General features: G+C 36.4%; 1 protein-coding gene across 4 annotated transcripts in view; it reads right to left on the bottom strand.

Moving 5' to 3' along the window:
• Positions 1–25,233, bottom strand: part of LOC127842413 (fibroblast growth factor receptor 2-like) — a 67,145-nt gene that overhangs the window by 20,027 nt on the left and 21,885 nt on the right. For all 4 annotated transcript variants that reach the window (XM_052371907.1, XM_052371905.1, XM_052371908.1 and 1 more), the window contains exons 4-7: positions 7,353–7,503; positions 4,903–5,036; positions 2,261–2,326; positions 1,161–1,327 (exon numbers count right to left, since the gene is read on the bottom strand). In XM_052371907.1, the coding sequence (XP_052227867.1) occupies positions 1,161–1,327; positions 2,261–2,326; positions 4,903–5,036; positions 7,353–7,503 (518 nt within the window). The remainder of the gene's footprint in view (positions 1–1,160; positions 1,328–2,260; positions 2,327–4,902; positions 5,037–7,352; positions 7,504–25,233) is intronic.

Here is a 25,233-nt window from a genome sequence, read left to right as displayed (position 1 = left end):
CCCAGTGCCCTAGAAGACTTAAACAGAAAGCAATAGCAATAACACACATAGATGGCCCAAGCCCACCACTGCACATCTAAACCAAGGTGAGAACCCTAGGATATTGGGAACAAGGGCATCCCAGGGTTTCCAGACCTCGACCTCACACCAGACGGTGAGCAAGTTCAACATATTTATGATATTTTATGGCGGCCAGGCCCTGGCTTGATCTGCTCTAACAATTGACGCTGACTGTATCAACGGCTCATTAAGTTATTTTAACAGGCCTTACCACTTAGGCACCAACGTTTCAAGATTTTCTGAGAAATAAATTATTAACTATGGCAGATGGTATTTCCTTCATAAATACAATCAGAAGGTAACCCAATGATTTTTTTTATAAATTATCATGCCGCAGTGATGTACTCAGGTTAAAGAATCACAACAAAGTTGAAATGATTGAAACAGCTTTGAAGTCAGTATATCCTCAATATGATACATTGAGCAGCATCTTGACAGGGCAACAGGCTGTAGGATGCCGGATTTCAAAATGAAACCCAATTATCCTAAGCTGGGAAATGCAAAAGAAAACTCATTGCCCACTGAGCTGCCATCTTTTCTATATCCCTATGGAAAAAACAACATTGGCAGGGATGGAGAAGTGAATATAAAACAGATGTGGGGATGGTACGGACCTAAGCACTACCACAGATATGCACTTGGTGTACAAACCACTTAAGCCATTTATATATTAAACATAATTTAGGACCAGGTCAGAATTTATAGCTAAAAACAACTCTCTCTTTTTTTATAGATAACCAACAAAACAGACTGAGGAGTTAAAAAGTCTGGCACATTATTACCACAAACTTCTTTAAAAAAACAACAACAGTGGTTCTTTGTTCTATTTGTTTAACCCATTTATGACTTGCGTCTAGAAAAAAGGCCTTGGCAAACAGCTTAGACCTAGATGAGACGCTGCATGATGCGGCGTCTCATCAGGGTCTGCGCAGTTTGCTTAAAGGAATTTCTGTAAGAAATATTCTAAATATAGAAATAAATATACTAGACATCCCTAATTTTGGAAATAAATTGATCCAATTTAGAAGGATGGGAGAGTCCACTAGGCATAAATGAGTTAAGCCCAGTTTTGCAGAGGCTGGAATAATGCTGTAACCCACCTTGCTTTTGGTCAGATCCAGGAGTGCTGGTTTTCTCCCATCCACCTTGTACCAGGTGATGTTGGGCTCGGGGTAGCCTCGCACATCACAGTCCAACTCCACGGTCTTGGTGGCCGAGCCGCTGATGTACGTGGCACGGTCCTTAGACTTTGACCAGACTGGTTCAGCTGAAACACCCACTAAACATCAGGAGTCTTGATAATTTGAGCCTCGTTCTTGAAAAACTTAGCTTAGTGCATGTGAGTAAAGTGTCATACAAGATGAGCATATGCAGTCTGCACAGGCTAATCAAGAACAAACTTCCCGTTTTTTGTTTCTTTTTGTGTGTAAAAGAAGTCTTTTCTAAATGAAAATCCAGTTCAGATGGAGACTGCTGCCCGGATAAACCTGACTGGACTGCACAAGCTTATCTGAAACAAAACTTAATGCATATGCATTTAACCCAGTTTTCCCACAGTGCTTTTGTTTTGGCACAAGGTCTAGTTATAGCTTTATAATGCTAACAGTTCCTGCTCAAAATTTAAATGTCAAAGCATGTCAGAATACAATACAAACATAACCCAATTCAAATATTTCCATGACATAATTTCTTCAATTTTCAATGAAAATGTCAACATACAAACACTAAAATATCAGAGAAACAATGTATCCAGGTTGTACAAGTTTTCTGCACACATTCAGAGCAAACAGGCCCCAGTTATTCAATCTAGCAGTGCTGACCTCTCCACAAACAACCAGAAACCCTCCCTGGCAGACCCATTGTTATTGTCAATTACATTTTAATAACCAAGGTGCCAGGCAGGGAAAGGCTAAGAAGGTTAGCTGGTACTTAATAGCAAAACACATACATCCTCATTGTAGTCAAATGTGATACGGTCAATCTATGTTTCAATATTTGTTTAACCTTATCTTTTGCAAAAAACAAGAATTAAAAACATTTCCAGAAACAACAACAGATAATCAATTTGAAATACACAATGTTTAACCAAGATTCATTTGTGATGTCTTCAAATAATTTAAATTTTAACATTATTAGTATTTTCCAAAGTAAATTGGAGAAAATCACTTACAGAATGTGCATATTTTATGGTAACACTTACATGCTACAGAACTGAAGGGATCACTGTCGTCTTTGTCATCATACTCAAAGGGAGGCGTGGCATCATCTAGGTAACAAGAAACACGTGACATTCCATTATTACTATGGTTTCAATCATTTTGTAATAAGTCTTCATCAACACATTGAGACGGTGCCGTCCAACTTAATCAAACTATTGATAAACATAATTTATACAAATTTAATAAAGAAACGAAATGCATATTTCACAAAATAGGTATGATGTCAGAAGATACATTACTCTGAAAAGCTCCTGGGTTACCTCTGCCAACAACAGTTGCAAAAGCTACATAATATCATTTACATTTGAATAATTATTTGCTTGATTTTTCTTAATTTATTTGGTTAATTTGCCAAACAATCTCCACAATTTATTATTAAAACTAACTGTTTATAGAGTTGACATGCCACCCATCTGATACAACAATTTGGGACTTTAACTTAGCCCTTTCCAGCTCAAATACGCATTTCTGACGCATTTGAAGAGAATTAAAATGTTATTAGATTTTAAAACAAGAGCACCGCCTTGCGGGTGCAGACCGCTCATCTATTTTCTTTTTAAAGGTGAAGGGACTCTCATTTTCAATCACAAAGGAGGGAGGGGTGGAGTGAAGAGCGGTGCATTGTGTGGGGGTGTGGACATTTATTACATTTTCTTCCAAAAATGCGAAAAAAAAGGAAAAAAAAAATTGGGGGGGGGGGGGGGGGGGGGGGGGGGATTCTTGGGTGCGATGGTTGGACGGTATTTCAAACATAAAATAATAAAAATAAATATTTGTGTTTTTTAACCGTTTCATAAAAAAAAATGGGGGGGGGGGGGGGGGTGAGGTGGGGGGGGTAAAGTGTGAGGGTGTGGTGGTAATTTGTGAGATGATCTTAAAAAGAAAAAAAAAAAAAAAATAGGGGGGGGGATTCGGGTGGGGGGAGGGGGGGTGGGGGGTTGGGATTCTTGGGTGCGATGGTTGGACGGTATTTCAAACATAAAATAATCAAAATAAATAGTTTTGTTTTTTAACCGTTTAAAAAAAAAATTGGTGAGGGGGTGGGGTGGGGGGGTTTTAGTGTGAGGGTGTGGTGGTCATTTGTGAGATGATCTTAAAAAAAAAAAAAAAAAAAAAAAATAGGGGTGGGGGGGTTGGGGGGTGGGGGGGCACGGGCGATGGTTTGGGTGGAGTCTATTGTGGTATGTCAGGTAAGAGTAGTTTTGTCAAAGTATCAATCAAATCTAATCATAAATAAAGAAGTTATGGCAATTTTAGAGAAATTTAATAATTTGACCTTGAGAGTCAAGGTCATTCAAAGGTCAAGGTAAAATTCAACTTGCCAGGTACAGTAACCTCATGATAGCATGAAAGTATTTGAAGTTTGAAAGCAATAGCCTTGATACTTAAGAAGTAAAGTGGATCGAAACACAAAATTTAACCATATATTCAAAGTTACTAAGTCAAAAAAGGGCCATAATTCCGTAAAAATGACATCCAGAGTTATGCAACTTGTCCTTTTACTGTACCCTTATGATAGTTTGCGAGTGTTCCAAGTATGATAGCAATATCTATGATACTTTAGGGGTAAAGTGGACCAAAACACAAAACTTAACCAAACTTTCAATTTTCTAAGTATAAAGGGCCTATAATTCCGTCCAAATGCCAGTCAGAGTTACATAACTTTGCCTGCACAGTCCCCTTACGGTAGTTAGTAAGTGTTGCAAGTATGAAAGCAATAGCTTTGATACTTAAGGAATAAAATGGACCTTAACACAAAACTTAACCAAAATTTTCAATTTTCTAAGTATAAAAAGGGCACATAATTCTGTCAAAATGCACGCCAGAGTTATCTAACTTTGCGTGCCCAGTCCCCTCATGATAGTAAGTAAGTGTACCAAGTTTGAATGCAATAGCTTTGATACTTTCTGAAAAAAGTGGACCTAAACGCAAAACTTAACCAAAATTTTCAATTTTCTAAGTATAAAAAGGGCACATAATTCAGTCAAAATGCACGCCAGAGTTATCTAACTTTGCCTGCCCAGTCCCCTCATGATAGTAAGTAAGTGTACCAAGTTTGAATGCAATAGCATTGATACTTTCTGAGAAAAGTGGACCTAAACGCAAAACTTAACCAGACGCCGACGCCAAGGTGATGACAATAGCTCATAATTTTTTTTCAAAAAATAGATGAGCTAAAAATCTTAGTTTTGAGTTATAAAGTTTATAAGGCTTCATTTCCAACCCTAAGATGCTGATGAGCAGCAAACACCATAAAACCTTTGCTCTGAACAGGAAGGATTAACCTTCTACCACTTATATAATATATATATATATATATATATATATATATATATATATATATATATATATATATATATGTGTGTATTTTGTCGCATTTGTAGTCCCTTAGAAAGTTAAATTTAATTTAAGACCTTTCTTACTAGATTGAAGTTTTAAAGGCTTCATTTCTAACCCTTAGATATTGATGAGCAGCAAACAGCATAAAACCTGAACAGACTGTGAGTTACTCCCAGGCTGTTCTGATTTAATGCTGTTTGCAAAGCCATTTTCACTTTGCTTTTTATGGGGAAAAGGGTTAAACAAAACTCCCATATTGGTTCTGTCAGTACGCTGTACTCACCCATTTCTTTGAGGACTCGGAGCGTCATGTTTCCCCACAGCACGCCATGTTGATTGTGAGCCCTACACGCGTACTCTCCAGCGTCCGACAGTTGGGTGTTCATCACCTCCAAGGCATACTTAGTTATCCGAATCCTAAAATGAAACAAGCACACGTTTATTTATATGAACATTCACTGCTCAAAGTTAAAACAAGAGGGCCTGAAAGGCCCAAAGTCGCTCACCTGAGATAACAAGATATTATTGGGACAAATCTTCTAACCAAGTTTCACGAAGATCGGAAAATAAATGTGGCCTCTAAAGTGTAAACAAGGTTTTACTATAGCCATATAAGGAAAAATGCCCCGCCCCCTGGTAACCATGTTTTTCAACCAACCGGCAGCGTTTTTGATCGGACAGTAAATGTGGCCTCTAGAGTGTTAACAAGATTTTATTATAGCCATAGAAGGAAAAATGCCCCGCCCCTTGGAAACCCATTTTTTTTTCAAGCAAACATAATTATTTTCGAACTCATCCAAGATATCATTGAGACAAATCTTCTGACCAAATTTCACGAAGATTGGACAATAAATGTGGCCTCTAGAGTGTTAACAAGGTTTTACTATAGTCATATATAGCCATATAAGGAAAAATGCCCCACCCCTGGTGGCCATGTTTTTAAAGCAACCAAAACCATTTTCAAACTCATCCAAGATATCATTGGGACAAATCTTCTGACCAAGTTTCATGATGATCGGAAAATAAATGTGACCTTCGAGTGTTAACAAGGTTTTACTATAGCCATATAAGGAAAATAGCCCCGCCCCTGTGGTGGCCATGTTTTTCAACCAACCGGCATCATTATTGAACTCGTCCAAGATATTATTGGGATGAATCTTCTGACCGAGTTTCATGAAGATCAGACAATAAATGTGGCCTCTAGAGTGTTAACAAGATTTGACTATTATAGCCTTATAAAGCCATATAAAAAAAATTCCCCGCCCCTTGGCGGCCATGTTATTCAAGCAAACGTAACCATTTTCCAACTCATTTAAAATATCATTAGGACAAATCTTCTGACCATATTTCATCAAGATTGGACAATAAATGTGGCCTCTAGAGTGTTAACAAGGTTTTACTACAGGCTTTTTCCGCCCTATGCCACGGGTCCGAAATTCGGCCCCATTCCCAATGCAAATCCTTTTGTGTTTTTTTCCAATTGAAAAACATTCCCAATTCCAAAAAAAAAATTTTTTTTTTTTTTTACCTTAAAATATATAAGTTAACCTGATCCGGTGCCAGTGTAGAAAATAGAAAGTGTTGCATAAATAAATTATCTGTTGCCTTGAATTTGTTTTAAAAACTGTAAAATATGTTAATGATTATTTAAGACTTTCCTTATTTTCCTCAAAATCCAGCGCTTTTTTTCCCAAAATGGGGGTTTTCACGACGCGAAATTCCCAAAATTCCAGTGTGGCGTATTCCCAAAATGGAGCGGAAAAAGCCATATAAGGAAAAATGCCCCGCCCCCTGGCGGCCATGTTTTTCAACCAACCGGCATCATTTTCGAACTCGTCCAAGATATTATTGGGATGAATCTTCTGACCAAGTTTCATTAAGATTGGACAATAAATGTGGCCTCTAGAGAGTTAACAAAATTTTACTATAGACATATATAGCCATATAAGGAAAAATGCCCCGCCCCTTGGCAGCCATGTTTTTCAAGCAAAGGTTACCATTTTTGAACTCATCAAAGAAATCAGTGGAACAAATCTTCTGAGCAAGTTTCTTGAAGATCGGAAAATAAATGCGGCCTCTAGAGTGTTAACAAGGTTTTACTACAGCCATATAAGAAAAAATGCCCTGCCCCCTGGCGGCCATGTTTTTCAATCAACCAACATCATTTTCGAACTTGTCCAAGATATCATTGGGATGAATCTTCTGACCAAGTTTCATGAGGATAGGACAATAAATGTGGCCTCTAGAGTGTTAACAAGATTTTGCTATAGCCATATATAGCCATATTAGGAAAAATGCCCGCCCCATGGCAGCCATGTTTTTCAAGCATACGTAACCATTTTCGAACTCATCCTAGATATCATTGAAACCAATCTTCTGACCAAATTTCATGAAGATTGGACAATAAATGTGGCCTCTAGAGAGTGAACAAGGTAAATGTTGATGTCGCACAACGGACATTGCACGACGCAAAACGGACGACGGACAAAAGGCGATCACAAAAGCTCACCATGAGCACGTTGTGCTCAGGTGAGCAAAGAAAGGTCTCATAAAAACTGATTTAAAGGTTCAAAATCATTCTTCTTGCAATTAGAATCATCATGTGGAGAAAAAAAGTCATCAGAGATCCATATTCTTTGCCCCCTCTCGGAAAGGGTAGCATTTTTCATTGCACTTGTCTGTCCGAACAAAACTTCCGAAGCTTACACTTCCTGCTCAACCCTACAAACTCACCGCTTGCCATCCGCCAGTGCTTCCCCATTTTTGAACCACTCGATGAATGGGCGGGGCGTGCCCTTCACCTTGCAGAAGATTTTCATGCTGGTATTTACAATGGCTGAACGTTGAGACACAAAGAACTGCTGCTTCCACTCAGGGGGGCTACCTGCAATCACAGGGCAAACAATCAGACTGGTTCCATGCTACCATAATAGCACTTAAGATGCAATAATCCTACTCCCAGCTATATGACCCTCACAGTCCCAAAAGGTTCCAACGCTTTTTTCATCATTTGCTGGTCCCGTGTTAAATGCACTTACTGACACTTTTCTTTAGTAGTTGTATGTTTGATGATGAAATCATAACATATTAAACAACAGACAATACACTTATTTATTGATAATTATTAACGATATTTCATAATTTTGTCTGCTCCTGCTAGAATACCTATTATTGGAATGTTAAACCGATTGTACTGAACTTGAATGGCCCATTTCACCCTGGACATGAACAGCCAATTTCTGCCCTAAATCACATAATATTTGTTTAACAAACACGGACCAAAGTGTACAGTTGAAATTCATAAAGGGAGGTAAACCATGATATTGCTTGCACAACAGGGTAAGGTAATCACCATCACAGCAAGATTATCTTAAGAGTACAACCAGTGTTTTCAGTTCTCAAGTTTCAATACAGAAAACCTAGATGTTTCTTCTGGTCTGTAGCTTCCTCACCAAACCAGTGGGCAGCTTTTTTGTTGTGCAAACAAAGGTGACAGCGAAAAATGAAAAACGCTTGTTGAGGGAGTGTTTTCTAGTTGGCAGGAGTTGACTAGGTCACTGCAGGGACTATACCCTCACCCAACATTGTTTGGAAACAAAACATCTACATCTACAGCTATACAAACAAATACAAATATCTTAAATTATTTTGGCTTACGTTTTAATGGCTTTAAAAGATGTACATTTTATGGCACAAGAAAGTTAGTGATGTCGTCAAACACATTTTGTATATAACTATTTTTTTTATTATGCACCTGAAAAAAATGTACTTTTGTACGTTAACTGACCAACCTGGCTAGAAAATAAAAGGAAACAACACATAGCCCTACTATGCCACAGATAAATCATCCAACAACAAACAATACTTTTCTACCCATATTTCACTACCATTGTTGCTGGCCGCAGCTAAACAACACATCCCAGGAGGTATAGCCTGCCCTGTCCCAATCATCCTGAAGGGTAACGGGGTCACTCTAAGTGGAGTAACATTATACAAGATCATGCAACCTGACCCAGATCTAATTCACCAGCATTCTTTCAGAGCCCTGCACACTACACAATTAATCACTTCCTGTGTTCATCCATAGACTATGTGAAATCACTATTGGGTGTGGGGGATGGGTCCCAGATTACAATTGGGCCCTTGTTCCAGCCTGATAACCTCTGGCAATTAGTTCTCCAAACTTTATAAAATTATGTAGGTAGAGATTTCAGAATAGTTGCTACATTTTAGCAGACAGGTACCATTACTTTGAAGTTTGTATAATTTGTGACAATTTTAAAGGTAATGACAATTAAAAAGAAAACCCCCCACTTAATCCACATTTTTCTACAAAAAAAAATGTATATAATTATGCACTTACTTTCTGAGCAAACCCATGCATAGCAAAATATTAAAGTCAATTTAAAATATAAAGATTATAATCTTACTCCTTTATTAATGACTGGTGATAAGTTAACATTTGAGACACTTTGTATAAAATTTGATTTTCAAATATACATTTTAAAATGGAAAAAACAACATTTGAGATCCGACTTAAAGTGATCACAATCAAGTTAAAACTTAAAACAAAAAACACCTTGAAAGTCAGAGCTCATTGATTGATCAGTCTAAACATTCACTGCTTCAACATTTATTTAAATATATGATAATCAACTGTCAAATTGTCACTTGGGTAACAATAATAGCTTTATGAGAAGTGAATTAATAATTATTCAAACAAATTAGATGTTAACAAAATTAGAATAGCCATTAAAGAAGAACATTTGTTCAATTTTATTGACTATTGTGTATTGACAAACACGCTTCAGTCAGTGTTGGCGTCAAATTATTTGCATCTCATCACATTACTGAAGTGAAACATTTGTTAATTTTTAATGTTATAATCATTTCACATTTGTTTCTTATCTTAACTTGGATATTTTTGGCTCCATTATGTATCCTTTTCTTTGAAATGGGACACTCCATGATGACAAGAGCATCAGACATGGGTTTTAATATGGACATATAAAAGTTATGAGATTTATATGAATATTAAGCAAATATTATCTTATACAATTATTTGCTGAAACCTTTACCAAAAAAATATGCTCAGCAAACAAGTTCTTAAAAGAATAAATTTCAATATTTTCCCAGAAATAACCAGTTTATAGTTATTTTCCCATACTGGAGAAACAATGGGTAAACTATGCATTGTCAAAATAATTATAACGAATCACAATCATTTTCTAAACATCCAGAGTAGTAATTTAGTTGAGTCTGGCTCTGGGAAAACTGGGCTTAATGCATGTGAATAAAGTGTTGTCTTAGATTAGCCTGTGCAGTCTTTGCATGCTAAACAGGGACGACACTTACTGCCTAGACTGGATTTTCAGTAAGAAGGGACTTTCTTTAACCCTTTGCATGCTGGGAAATTTGTCGTCTGCTAATATTTCGTCTGCTGAATTTCTAAAATTAGCATTTTCTTCGATTTTTTCAAATAATACTATCAGAATTACAAACAGTTTGGATCCTGATGAGACGCCACGTTCTGTGGCGTCTCATCTGGATCCAAACTGTTTGCAAAGGCCTTTAAAATTCGGTTCCAGCACTGAAAGGGTTAAAAGAAATTCACAGGCTCATCTGGGATGACACCATACCCAATGATACATTTAGCCTGGTGTTCCATATCTTGCATTATTTCTTAAGGCCTACTTGCCTCCCATCCCATCTTCACCCCCTACACATGATCAACTTCAACCTGTTTTCAAAGCAAACAACTCTAATTTGCCAACATGTCATAATATTTTATCGAGTTATGCAAATTCATAACCATTACTGCAATAGTACTTCAATGGTAACCATGGTATTTTTTTAGTCACTACAGATTTATCTTTACACAATCCTGAACTGTAAAATTCACAAAGGAGTTACCACTTAAGACTAGGGTGAACCCTAGGAAAACATCCTGTCGATCTATTGTACCGAAAAGATAAAATCTTACGCTCAGTGTTAAATCACAGGGGCTTCTTGAAACCCGATTTTCTGCTATAACACATCAGGTGTGAAAACAACTAGGCAGCTTTTATTTGATTTTGAGTCCACATTTCAATGACATATGAATAAAAGGGGTATAAAGTCTTACAAATTTAAATGCCATAGCAACCATTTTATCATTAATTCTTTATATCAATATAAATACTTCAGTGCAGCCATTTGTGTGAGGTAGAAACTCATTAAAGTTCTATTGAAGACACCAACATGTGGTTGGTTTATTGAGATCATTGAGATGACAAGAGTTTCAAGTTCACATAATTAAATATACTCACTATCGTTTTGCTATCAACACACTTATCTTTCACAATAAACAACATTTTTTGGATGCTTCAATGGTGGTGGCAGTTATTTTAAACTTTCAAATTTATCAGCCATTTCATCGCTTCAATTCTGAACAGGTTTCCTAAATATATATTTACAAATAATTTGTTACCATTTTTAAACACTTCATATAATTATTCACTGTCAAGTATATCTAATGGCTTCATTTGAAAAGTAATTAGAAACCAGTTGAAATTATTATCCAATAAGATTCAAAATAACACAATGAAATAAAGCAACATGATTTTTTCACAAATTTAAATGCCTGTTGTTGGCAAATTACAATTGAATTCAGTTGATGGAGATAATAAATAAGTCATGTTCTGGGAAAATGGAGCTTAATGTGTATATGTTAATATGTACCTGTGCAGTCAACACAGGCTTATCAGGTACGGCACTTATGGTTTTAATTAAATAAACAAGAGGGCCAAGATGGCCCTAGTTCGCTCACCTGAGGAGTCGGTTCATTCAATCTTTACCAAATGTCAAACTTGACCTAGATATTGTCCAGACAAACATCCTGTTCAAGTTTCATCATTATTTCATCTGCGAGTCAAGATCAATGTACCTATGAAGCTTCATGATCCTAGGCGTAAGCATTCTTGAGTTATCATCCGGAAACCATTTTTCTAAGTTGAGTCACCGTGACCTTGAGCGTTCTTGACTTATCGCTCCAGTAACCATTTTACTATTTCAGGTAACCGAGACCTTGACCTTTGACCAAGTGACCTGAAAATCAGTATGGGTCATCTTCGAGTCATGATCAATGTACCTATGAAGTTTCATGATCCTACGCATAAGCATTCTTGAGTTATCATCCAGAAACCATTTTAATGCTTTGGGTCACCGTGACCTTGACCTTTAACCTAGTGACCTGAAAATCAATAGGGGTCATCTGCGAGTCATGATCAATGTATCTATGAAGTTTCATGATCCTAGGCCTAAGCGTTCGTGAGTTATCATCTGGAAACCATTTACTATTTCGGGTCATCGTGACCTTGACCTTCGACCTAGTGACCTGAAAATCAATAGGGGTCATCTGCACGTCATGATCAACCTATTAAGTTTCATGATCCTTGGCATAAGCGCTCTTGAGTTATCATCCGGTAACCATCTTGTGGACGGCAGCGTTTTCATTAGGAGGCGGCCGGCGGCCGATTTGACCGCCTCAAATGTTATTTGGGCCGGCTCAAATTCGGAAAAAAAATCGGCAAAGTCTCAGGGCTTCCGCTGCCGTTCGCCAGATTGGCCAATGGCGAAAATTTAGCAAATTCGGCCAATAAAATAATCGTTTGGAGAAAACGTACGGCGAACGATTTTTGTCAGGAAAAAAATTGTTCGCTGGACGTTTTTGCCAAACAATTATTTTCCTGACAAATGCCATTCCAGATAGTAAACTCTTTCAGCTTAAGACTGTGCTTCAATACATCGCCGTATTATTGACCCGCAAAATTGATTCGCAGTCTGCATTAACACCTGTCAGAAACCGGATATCGAGACAAAGGAAACTGACTGGTGTAACCGTCGATCTTATCAGCTTAAATAAACAATAACATCTGATTAAAGATTGCTGCCGATTTCAATCAATTTGAGTAAAAGCCGTTAGTGAATTATCAACTTAGTCACACAATGAACGTAAGTAAAGAAGTTAATAATTGATTATTATTTCGAGAAGTTCGTAATGTTTGTAATGATTAAAGGCTTAATGCGTTACAATTGTGAATGACGATAGATGAAGGGGTATAAAACCCTTGACATTTACGGCGAAGGTGTCGGAAATTGTGACCTCCATAATGGCGACCATAGGCAATAAGCGTCCTTTGGACTCTGAGGAATCTAATGACCCGGTCTCAAAAAAAATAATCTGATAATAGATCATTTAAAGATGTTTGGCTTTAGGAATTCATGTGGTTAGATTATAATGCAAAATCAAAAACGATGTATTGCAAAATATGCATACAGTTTCAAAAATCATGTTCATTCACTTCTGGGTGTAGTATGTTGAAAAAAGACAACATTTCAAAACACGAAAAATCTAAATGTAATAAAAAAGAATGACAATCATTAATATTAAAATGTATATACATGAATATTTTTTATATTATTAATAATATATTAAAAATAACAATAATAATTTATGTTCATAATAAATATATATTTACACTTTTCAAAATGAGCTTTTTGTTTTGAAATTTAGCATATTTGATTTTGTTTATTTCAGATCACAAAGAGGCCTCACAAGCGTCTAGTCTGAAAACATCCATGACAAATGCGCAGGCTGCAGCAATATCCAAAAGTGAAGCGGCTGTATTGTCGGCTATGACTAATGTGTACTTTGATGCACAACTGTGTTTCTTTTGTTATGCACACATGATGATTATAGTAATAAACATATTAAAGCTTCTTTGTTTAGTTTCTTCTTTTACACTACTGTAGCCTATACTTACAACAGGCGGTTCCGAATGCTTTGCTAATACTTTGGCTACAGTTTCTAAAATTTGGCTACAAAAAAATCCATTTGGCTAAAATGTTGGCTACAGAAATTTTTAGGCCAGGGGGAGCCCTGAATGCTCACGACGATGACAAGATATTAAGTATTCGTTTATAAATTAACTGTCTGAAATTGAAGTAAACAACCGTAACCGATATATGTTAACCGTTTTCTCATTGATCGTTTTGGTATAATTGTCCAATCGCGAAGCGGGAAACATGAGTGTACGACTTTGATTAAAGGTCACAAATTGACAATGTCAACATGTCTAAAAAAATATAAAATAAATGACTTTCTTTTGTGTTTCGAGTAAGAACGATAGTTCGCTGTTGAAGTTATTTTGTTCCAGTTTTGTTAACGTTTATCATTTACCGGCACCTCCGGATGAATGCACTTTCCTGTTACATTTCGGTTTTATTTTCGACAAATTTCGTTGATGGTTCCGATCATGCCGATGTTTGGTTTCTCCGCAGAGTTTTTAACCTCCGAACGGTAAGTGGATTTATTTATAACCACATTTTACAGGAGAAGAGTCTTTTATTAGGATAAATGAAAATCTCGAGCCCCAAACTCTCCTGATATTATCATGATTAAGGTTGGAGTTTGCTAATTATATTGAATTGGCACTGAAATGTTTAGCTATATCCAAATTTGTATTGGAAAATATTGACCAAAAGAAGCTTCCTCTGCGACATATTTAAATCCTACGATTGCCTAAGCTGGGGCAACCTATGCTCGTTTTTTTTTTTTTTGGGGGGGGGGGAATCTGCATTGCCAAATTGTCAAACCTTTCTTAAAATTGCTATGCTAGGAGAACCTTAAAATGCCCAATTTTTATGCATCTTTTCCAGAGGGCTTCTGACAAAATATTAATGTCACCCATGGTTTTGCGCATTGTCTTCTATAAGAATGGACCATTTATACTCTTCTTTAAAAACAAATAAAGTTCAAAAGTAAAATTTAATCTGAATTGAAGTTCAAAAGTAAAATTCAATCTAAAAAAACATGCTACATTTCCATATTGATAAGTTCAGCAGTCAAGCTGTGGCATGACATAAAATAGAGGCGGAAGTTTACCCCGAAGCAGCCAAGGGCCTCAGCATCAGCACCAGTTCTTACACTTGTGGATGCTGGGGTCCAAACCGATGTTACTGAGGGGAATGATAAGCTGAGCCTGATTGAGACAGCTGTTGATATAGCCATACAAAAACTTAACCTGGCATCAAAGGAATATGACCCAGAATCAGATTAGAATTACATCAAACTCTGTTTTATTTGTAAAATTAATTATTAAAAGTCGAATTGGTGTTACTTTTTTTATGTTTTTTTTATACATTTATATCTGTCTTTATTAAAATCTTGATAATTGCAGAGTTGATGTAAACTGAGGACTTTATGTTTTCTTTGCCATTCACATAAATATCCTCTATTTTAAATGAGCAAAATCATGTACATTATGTGCCCAAAATCGCTCAGAGGCCATGATTTGGCACCTTTATTTAACAAAAATTCAGGGGAGCATGCCCCCGGACCCCCTAGCAACTCGCACCTTCGGTGCTCGCACAAGTTGGCCTCCTCAAATAACTCAAAAACCTGCTACAAAAAATCCTAATGAAAACGCTGGGACGGACAAACTGACATGAGCAAAACAATATAACCCTCTTCTTCGAAAGGGGGGGGGGGGGGGGGGGGCATGATGAGAAAACTGCCCCCCTCCCAGCAGCCATGTTATTCAACTGACCGGAACCATTTTTGAACTCAACTCTCTTATCAAGGAAACAAATGTTCTGAGCAAATTTCATGAAAATTGGGCCTAAAATGTGACTTTTACTGTTTTCACTTATACATATAGAGAAAAATGCCCCGCCTACTGGCGGCCATGTTTTTTCACCGATCACAACCATTTTCAAACTTGTCCGAGATATCAATAAAACCAATGTTTTGACCAAGTTTCATGATGATTGGGCAAAAATGGTGACTTCTAGAGTGTTTACAAGGTTTCTCTATAGCCAAATAGGGAAAACTGCAACTATATACATATAGAGAAAAATGATCCGCCAACTGGCGGCCATGTTTTTTCACCGATCTCGACCATTTTTGAACTCGTTCGAGAAATCAATTAAACCAATGTTTTGACCAACTTTAATGATGATAGGGCAGAAATTGTGACTACTTGAGTGTTCACAAGGTTTCTCTATAGCCAAATAAGGAAAACTGCCCCGCCCACTGGCGGCCATGTTTTTTAACGGATCGGAACCACTTTTGAACTCAACCAAGATATCATTAAGACAAACATTTTGACAAAGTTACATGAAGATTGGGCATAAAATGTGACTTCTAAAGTGTTTACAAGGTTTATCTTTTTTTTTGACCTAGTGACCTAGTTTTTGAGCCGGCACAACACAGTTTCGAACTCGGCCGAGATTTCATTGGAACAAAGCTTCTGAACAAGTTTCATCTTCTTAGCAAAAGTCTAGTTTAGGGTGAAAGGGCCGTCCCTTATTAGCCAGCTATAAAGACTGCACAGGTTTATCAGGGACAATACTGGATGTACAGGCATTAACCCTTTGCATGCTAGGAAATTTATCGTCTGCAAAAATGTCGTCTGCAGAATTTCTAAAATTAGCATTTTCTTCGATTTTTTTCAAAGAATACTATCAGAATAGCAAACAGTTTGGATCCTGATGAGACGCCACGTGCTGTGGCGTCTCATCTGGATCCAAACTGTTTGCAAAGGCCTTTAAAATTCAGCTCCAGCGCTTTAAGGGTTAAGACTGCACAGGTTTATCAGGGACAATACTGGATGTACAGGCATTAAGACTGCACAGGTTTATCAGGGACAATACTGGATTTACAGGCATTAAGACTGCACAGGTTTATCAGGGACAATACTGGATGTACAGGCATTAAGACTGCACAGGTTTATCAGGGACAATACTGGATTTACAGGCATTAAGACTGCACAGGTTTATCAGGGACAATACTGGATTTACAGGCATTAAAGACTGCACAGGTTTATCAGGGACAATACTGGATTTACAGGCATTAAGCCCCATTTTTTGCAGAAGGAGGCTCAAATTAATTCGCTTGAAAGTAAAAACTGACAAGGTTATTATGATACAAAACCAAAGGCCCATGAAGCAGAGTGAATGTGGCATCACGCGTTGAAGACCAAATAACACAACAGCAGATAAACTTTGATGGATAAAAGCTTTAAGGTAATACTATAAAGCTGAATTATATCATCAAATGTTTTTTTTTATGGCTGCATTGTTGGTGAATTTTTAGCTCAAGTGCCCATTTTTTATGGAATTTTGTTCAGTGTCTGTAATAAACTTGGAAGCACATTTATGGGTGTCTGTTATGGGCAAACATGATAAATGGGGTGCTCAATCCTGCCTGGCAAACAGTGGGTATGGCAGTGGGGGTGTTCATTTACAGTACCTCACTGAGCAATGTCTTCAATGCTCTTAACCTAACAAGCTGAGCGGCTGAGGAATGACATTTGAGGAATAGAAACATTCTCTCTAAACTCCACACATTTCTGTTGTGTGTACAAGCAAAGCTAATATTATTGTTTTGTTTCATCATTAGATTATTTCCTGAGAAGCTTTCCTAGTCAGACAGGTATTGTTAATTCAGCCACATGTTTCAGACAGAAAAAATAATGACATGACTATCAACAGAAAACAAAAACAGGTATGACTTTAATTATTTACATTTTTAAATTCATTCAAATTGATTTAAATAACACGTTAAGTGCAAAAACCTCTTTATTTTTATTCTAATTGAACAAATTTGGGGGACATTGGATTTCTTCATGTACAAACTTTGGAAATTAAATCTGTTTTAACAAAAAGCTACTGTGAAAATTCCCATTTAGACAGACAGAACAGTTCTTATTTCATTAACCTGCAATTAATTGAGACAATATGCATTCTCCTAAATCCTCATTCAAACCCAGACTTGATGCAACAGACAACCTGCAAAACCTGCTATTGCGTAATTCAATAAATCATAGGGGTTACAAGATAATTGGAAGATAATTGCTAAAATAATATCAGTTATGGTGGCTCAGCATCAATGGGAAGTTCTTTAATCTATTATATCTTTAATTAACAACAATAATGCTAGTAATCATTGACACTCTTGAGCTTACATAAATAATTCAAGATCTTGCATGACCATGTTTTTACTCAGAGATAGGTTTCAGACTCCACAGCTTTGATCTTCAGACCATCACCCTTGTGGAGGATACAATTTAATTCTTGAGTGGCCATACAAACAGTAGCAAACTATGACAACTATTTACACGCACTCACAACTACTCTTAAATCAAATTGCAAAGGTAAACCTCCATGATTCATATTGCTCCTAAGAGCAGTTGGGACAATTCTCACCCCAGTGTGAAGATGGTGTAGATGGCTTGGAGGGACAGGCACTCCAGTTTGATACAAACATGCTCCTAAAGTGGCTAGTTTTCCTTGCAAAAAACACTCTGAAGAGCAGTATTGTCCAGGCTATAGAAAAGTAAGTCAACCCAAATGAAAGTTTCAAAATGAAAACGATCTGGGATATTAGCAGAGTTAGGTCCCTTTGAATTAAGAAAAATCACATCTATTTGACAATAATGGGAAATTGCGTGTTTTTTTTGGCAAACAAAGGTATAACAATTTATAATTACTAAGGCTCATCCCATAGAGCTGGATAGGGAAATTAAATTAACCCATTTATGCCTAGTGGACTCTCCCATCCTTCTAAACTGGATCAATTTATTTCCAAAATTAGGGATGTCTAGTATATTTATTTCTATATTTAGAATATTTCTTACAGAAGTTCCTTTAAGCAAACAGCGCAGACCCAGATGAGACGCCGCATTATGCGGCGTCTCATCTGGGTCTACGCTGTTTGCAATGTCCTTTTTTCAGGACGCTAGGCATAAATGGGTTAATGTTGCATTTTATTTACCCCAAAATTTGTGTTAATCCTTTTTTTTGAAAACCCACAATTGGGAATTTTAAGCAGACATTTGGAAAAATATTGAACTTTTTGACATCTGGACTGAGGCCAAAAGTTGGATCAAAACTTGACCAAAAAAGCACTGATTTGTTTGGTGTATTATTATTATTTATTTTTAAGACAGAAAGTGAAACAATGTTAGCTAGAGCCTTGATAACATTATACTGTGATTAAATATGGTTTAAACTAATTAAATGTGACACAGAGCAGACACTGCAAAGATAAACAGAAAAGATCACTGCCTTTATCTTAATGTATGTAATGACTAGATATGGATAACAAGGAAAGAATGCAGGGACAGAATGCAATTGTTTTGCGGAGACCAAAAATATGCAGAAAAAAATACAACAACCATTATTTGAATTGAACAAAAATATTCATTTTTTGTCATAAAAAAATCATCAGATGCACAGTAATTATGGGAAGGAATGACCAGACATTACCAGAGAAGTATTTCAGATTCTCTATGATGGCACCAGGCATTTGCACAGTATTCACCTGACGGTAATGCATCAATTCTCAGGATTCCCTTCACCTTCTACCACCACAGCACTTTCCAACATAATCCCGTTAATCTGCAGCAGCCATCAGGCAATCACAGCCCAAGCACCTTGCTAAGGGGTGGCTATCTGAGATCAATTAGCTTGTTGTTGCAGCCAATTAGCCCCCTGATGATAACACCACTCACCACTTGGACACCCTGTTAGGCCTCAACTGGCCAGAAAAGCTTGATGATCCAGCAGATAAGCCCAACAATTGAGTGATAAAAGTCTACTCATCAGTTAACACTTATGTTGTTGTTTTTTTGCTCAAGAATACAATGCTTTTTGAAAAATCGATTTGGAATACAATGGAGCCACACTGGAAAACAGGGCTTACTGTATTAGCCTAGAGTGTAGTCCCAGACAGGCTAATCAGGGACGACACTTTCTGCCTTAACTTGATTTTCACTGCAAAGAGACTTCCTTTAAGCAAAAAATACGATAAAAGCCAACAGTATTGTCCCTGAAATTTTGAGCCTGTGTGGACTGCACAGGCTAATCTGGGACAACTTTTTATGCACATTTATTAAGACTGGTTTTCCCAGAGCAAGGCTCAATGTTAATTTCTTTTTACAAAATGTGTAACGATTACTTATGACTTTTTCCAAGCCAAAACTGGTGCAAAATATATTGGGCATGTTTGTGATGCACATGATAAGCCATCTGTAAATTTCAAACAAATAATTTTGATACAGGAGACTTGCCCCCATATTTACAAGTCAGGAAATCAAAGCTCTTTAGTGTCCAATTGTGTCAGACAGTGATATGATTAGACAGGATAGTTCCCACACTAAGGTCGGTTTGCACTAATTGTTCTGGACAGCTTGGACTGCAGGTCAGGCTGTATTACTTAGTCCAGCTCACCTCCCATGTCAATCACAAATGAACATACAAGTTCCATCTCACCAATAGAGCAAAGTTCTGTGTAAACTTGGCATGTGCGTAAAATGTCTTCCCAGATTGGCTTATTCAGTTTGCACAGGCTAATAACTTAAGGGACCACATTTCCATCTAGACTGGATTTTCACTTAGATAAGACTTCCTTTAAACACAAAATTACATCAAGCGTAGTGTTTCCCCAGACTAGCCAGTGCAGACTGTACAGACTAATCTTGGGAGATACTTTACACTCTTGCATCAAGCCCAGTTTTATCAGAACAAGGCCCAATAGTTTGCTATTTTAGATTACTGTCTTAACAGAGATAAAAAATAAATAATATTGCTGTAATATGAACCATTTTGAAAATTTACTGAACCAGGGGAAATATACACAAATATTAGAAGTACATAATTATACATCAATTTTTTCTTTATTTGATTAATTGCTCATTAATTCATTTTTCCATTACTAAAAACTACAAACACACAAGTCAATGTAGTAATTAGCTGAAATTACATAAATTTTGTTAATGCAAGGTGAAAAACTATAATTTACAGAGCTCCAGATAAGGTTTTGTGAAATTCTTAAATTACTACCAGATTTTCAAAAAGAATTCTTAACTCTGACATTTTATTCTTAACGTTACTACTAAGTTTTGGAAAATAATTGTTATTTTTTCTAAATGACCTAAAAATAAATTATAATAGTTATTTTGATGCAAAAAAATCAAAATAAACATACTAGCAACTTTATTTATTCCAGTTCAACAGTGTCTTTTCAGTATTATACAATTGTATTTTTCAAATACCTTTTTATGCCCAAACTGTGCTTAGATTGCATGCCTTAGATGAATTTTTACATATTTCACAATTAAAACGGGTCATCCCTTCAATTTTTTCAACGATTAGCCACGGAACTTGTCCCTTCCACTCGTTCAATGTTTTTTTTGTGTTTAAGTTTGGACCCGTCGTGTGGCGTTTTTGTTTAGCTTTTCTGACTGTGTCGGCAACTGAACATACAACATCGTATAAGATCTTTTCTATAATGTCTTTCTAAACATTTAACTTCGGCTCACTTTGCGTACAATATGTTAAAAGCGTGTTTTTGGACGCTTTGCAGTTTTTAGGACGCTCTCTGGGCACCGCCATTGTTTTTTGACAGATAGACTTTATACGCCGCTTTTATTGGAAAAAATGCGCTTTGTTAAACAAACCTAATAACCATTCTATATAAGCACCACAAAGATGTTTAATACGCGAAAAGAACTACGAAAATACGACCCTTATCTGGAGCTCTGATTTATAAACCAAATAGATCATCATCTCACAGCAATATGAGACCCATACTGCTTATTGTGCAGATATTTCTTGAGTTATAATTAAGAGAAAAATAATCAGTAAATCAGTTCCAGATAGCTGCCCAAGCAAAATGTCTGATCCATGAAGACTGAAGAGAGATGTATAAAACACGTGAAAAATGACACATATAGCAGAAAAAAGCAACCATATTACATGGCTTCATGAACACCATCTGCATGTGTCTGCAGAGCTATGATTGTCCTGGGCCTTCAACAAATGTGTGCATCATTGCCTTTCTGAGGTAATACGTGATAAAATGGCCCTATCAAGTCACCAACATGGCAATATCAGCTTCAAATTAGGGGATGTGAAATGACTGGACATATAATAGGTCTTTTTGATACTTAATACAGTTATGCACAATCATGAAACTATTTTGAGGGCAAAAGATTCGGTGATGTTATGAAGCAAAGTCTTTGTATTTTGAAGAGGTAAATTCTTGAATGATATTAAACTGGTTCAGATATATGAGTTTGCATGGAAACTCTAGAGTAAGATATATTTCATGATCATGTACAATTGCAGACATCCAAAAATCAGACCATCATTCTTTTTATTGCTACACGCAGTAAGAAAACCTATATACAACTTACAAGTACAACTCCTTTACACTTTGTGAGCCTTACCACTTACACGAAAAGCCACTTTTTTATGACATTTCAACATGGATAATACCTAATTATCGCACGGATTAGCTTCTCTTATCGCCACATCTGCAATAGGACTATATGACTTTCCAAGTACAGAAGTACCTGTTATTGGTGACAAATTATGTAACTACACCATGAACTTTAGACTGGATTTTCATAAAAAAGATACTTCCATTAAACAAACAATTTCATCAAAGGGGAAAGTGTGGTCCATGACTAGCCTGTGTAGATACAGGCTTATTCTGTAATATACTTTGTGCACATGCATTAAGCCCAGTTTTCCCAGAGCACGGCCTAAATGTAACGTTTCCAAGAATCTGGCATAATGTTCATGAAGTGGCATTAACAAACCACATGACAAATTCTTTTGTTTCTATTTTAGTAGAAAAGTATTAATAATGAACCAAGATATGTGGTAATTAACCCCATTTAACTATACCTACATCTAATGTACAACTAATACTAGAAAGTTGTCTAATAGAGCTCTATAATAAACAATATAGATACATCATAAAGCTATAAAGCCGCATGTTGGAGTGCCATAAACTGGTCTGACCCCCCCCCCCCCAGCAAGTTACGAGTAACGTTCAGAAATATGCCAAGAATTTCATAGTAAAATATCAAACCTAGAGAATGCAAGCCCAACGTAAGAAGAAAATCTTTTAATCAATTGCAACAGATGGCAGCGTCACGATTTTTTAGAGTAATTTATTCAGCATGAAACACTGCATAGCCTCTGATGTTGAGGAAAAAACAACATAATGAAACTATGATGGCTACATGTTTAATACAAAACGCTATAAAGCAGGGTGGTTGGGTGTTTTTATCGCTACCATTTATATACTCTTTACATATATGGTTTGTTTAACGTCCATGTAATTAACCCTTTCCCACTCAAAAGCAAAATGAAAATGGCTTTTGCAACCAGCATAAAACCAGAACAGCCTGCGAGTAACTATGCTGTTTGCTACTCATCAGAACATGTATCTAAGGGTTGGAAACAAAGCCTTGAAAACTTGAATCTAGTAAAAAAGATCTTTAATTAAATTAACTTTCTAAGGGACTGCTTCAAAATACGTATCTAAGGGTTAATATAATATGTTTGCAACAAGCACAGTGTGCAATTGTTAAAGCATAGCACTGATAAATGTTGAACATCTTTGGCTAATATTGTCTATTTTATATCCGCTTTATATGGCATTGAAAAAATGTTTTCTTTTAAGTGACTATGTTGGGTACCTAATTGTTTAACTAGAAGGCTTGTTTTCATTATATATGCTTAAACATCTTCCAGCACTTTAATGGCGTATTACCGCATATTATCAATTTCAACAATTAGCATACCCACTAGAAATTAACATATTTATCTGATCTTATTCCCCTCTCAATAATGATGGTTTAATGCATTTGTCAAGTTTATCACAATTATTTATCACCTTTATTAAAACATTTTGCCAACCCATGCAGAAAGGATATAGAAACATATATAACATCACTTAAAGGATGGGTATATTATACACAGCCACTAATATCAAGCACTCAGATCATAAACATAAATGGCAGCCGAATGGTCTACTACATTTCATAATTGAAAGAGTTGAACGTCCACGTACTTCAAAATGTAATACAATTCAAACAAGTCATATTTATGTGTATATACATTTTCAAGCTTCTTTGATCACTTGTTTGAAAACTGTTTCTGTTTGGAAAATAAATAACAGTAATATGAACCTTATACCAGTTTGTTTTTTTCACCATACGGGAATGGAGGTCCCTAGAATTGGGAAAATTTGCCACATTTTGACTAAAATTGGGAAATGAGTGTTGTTGCTGTTTTGAAAAAAAAATCTTCAAATTGAGAATAGAAGTGTTTTTATCAGTATTGTTTTTACTAAGGCTAAACTTATATTGCAGGATGGGAGATGAACAAAATGATATCTAAAAAAAATTAATTGAACAAAAAATAAATAAATTTGAGTAAACCTTCAATTGGGAATTTTTAGTTCCCATTTGGGAAAAATATACTTTTTTCCATTGGGAACAGGGCCCGAATACCGAGTCATTTTACTGCAGGTGCACACTTTCCCCAAACCTGGACACATTGGTGCCCAGATTTCATCACAAGACTGGCCATTGTCTGGCACCTCTGTTGGGAACCTTATTGGTACCAGTTGAGTAAACACAAAGGAGAACATCCACTAATTCTTTGGTAGCACAGCAGGTGCCTTCAAGCAGAAAAGCTTTGTTAGTAGTCACTTAAGTTATAAATCTCTTTTTAAGTATTTGTTGTTTCCTTTGTTTTTGATGCATATGACAGACATAATAGACACAAAAACACATTTTTAAATTTAATTTGCGAAATATTTTATTTTGCGAAAATATTTTATTTTTTATTAAAAACAAAACTTTTCTTACCTGTACTTGGACAGGGCAATGACCATAACCATGTCTAATATAATAATATTGAGACATGTCCATAACAGATTTTCATGGCATACTCATGTTTGGGTTCATGTACTGTTCCCCGTTCAGCCAGTGCAATACATTCAGTGGTTTTGTTCCAGAATATAATTTAGTATTACTATAATCTCATAGGAGAAGGTTAAACAACACCAATCATTATGGTAGCCCTCCTGTTATGCATTCAACTGGTGTGAGGTAAATATAAGGTAACAAGAAAGTAATGAAAGCAAAAATCCACTCCAAGAAATCTCCCAGGCAATCAATCTATGGTGAGATGTCCCAATGCTTGAGGAAGACAATATCTTATCTGTATACAGCAATCATTTAAACCCAGACAGAAAGTAGATTTTAATAAACAGGAATTTGACCTCAAATTAAGATATCTGTATCTATGTCGGGGGGGGGAGGGGGGGGGGGGGAATATTAGTTTAAACCTATTTATTTTAGCTCGATTGCATCGAAAGCCTAAGGCTTATATAAATGCTCTCGAGTCCGTTTCCTGGGCCTAGAACCAGTACTTGGTGTCTTTGGGGAGATCTAAAGAACGCTCCCATGGTGGGGATCGAACCCGTAACCTCCCGGTCGCTAGGCGGACACCATATCCATTACACCACGGCGACCTTTAATATTATTGCAGTGCACTTTCTTTTACACTATAGACAACAGATTGGTTACAATCATGAACCCCAATGCAGATTGTTGGCTAAAGCTACAATGACATGACCGACATTTCCTACATGATTTCTATTTTTCTTGCATTTGTAAAATTGTTTTAGAACGCAACTTAAAAATAAGAAAAGGATCATAAAATCCTACATTCCTGATTTAATTGACCATGCACTGAAAATGAACTA

This window comes from Dreissena polymorpha, chromosome 8 (assembly GCF_020536995.1).
Source record: "Dreissena polymorpha isolate Duluth1 chromosome 8, UMN_Dpol_1.0, whole genome shotgun sequence".
Lineage (NCBI taxonomy): Eukaryota > Metazoa > Mollusca > Bivalvia > Myida > Dreissenidae > Dreissena > Dreissena polymorpha.
Note: the sequence above shows the minus strand (reverse complement) of the source record. Positions and strands in the feature narration are given on the sequence as shown.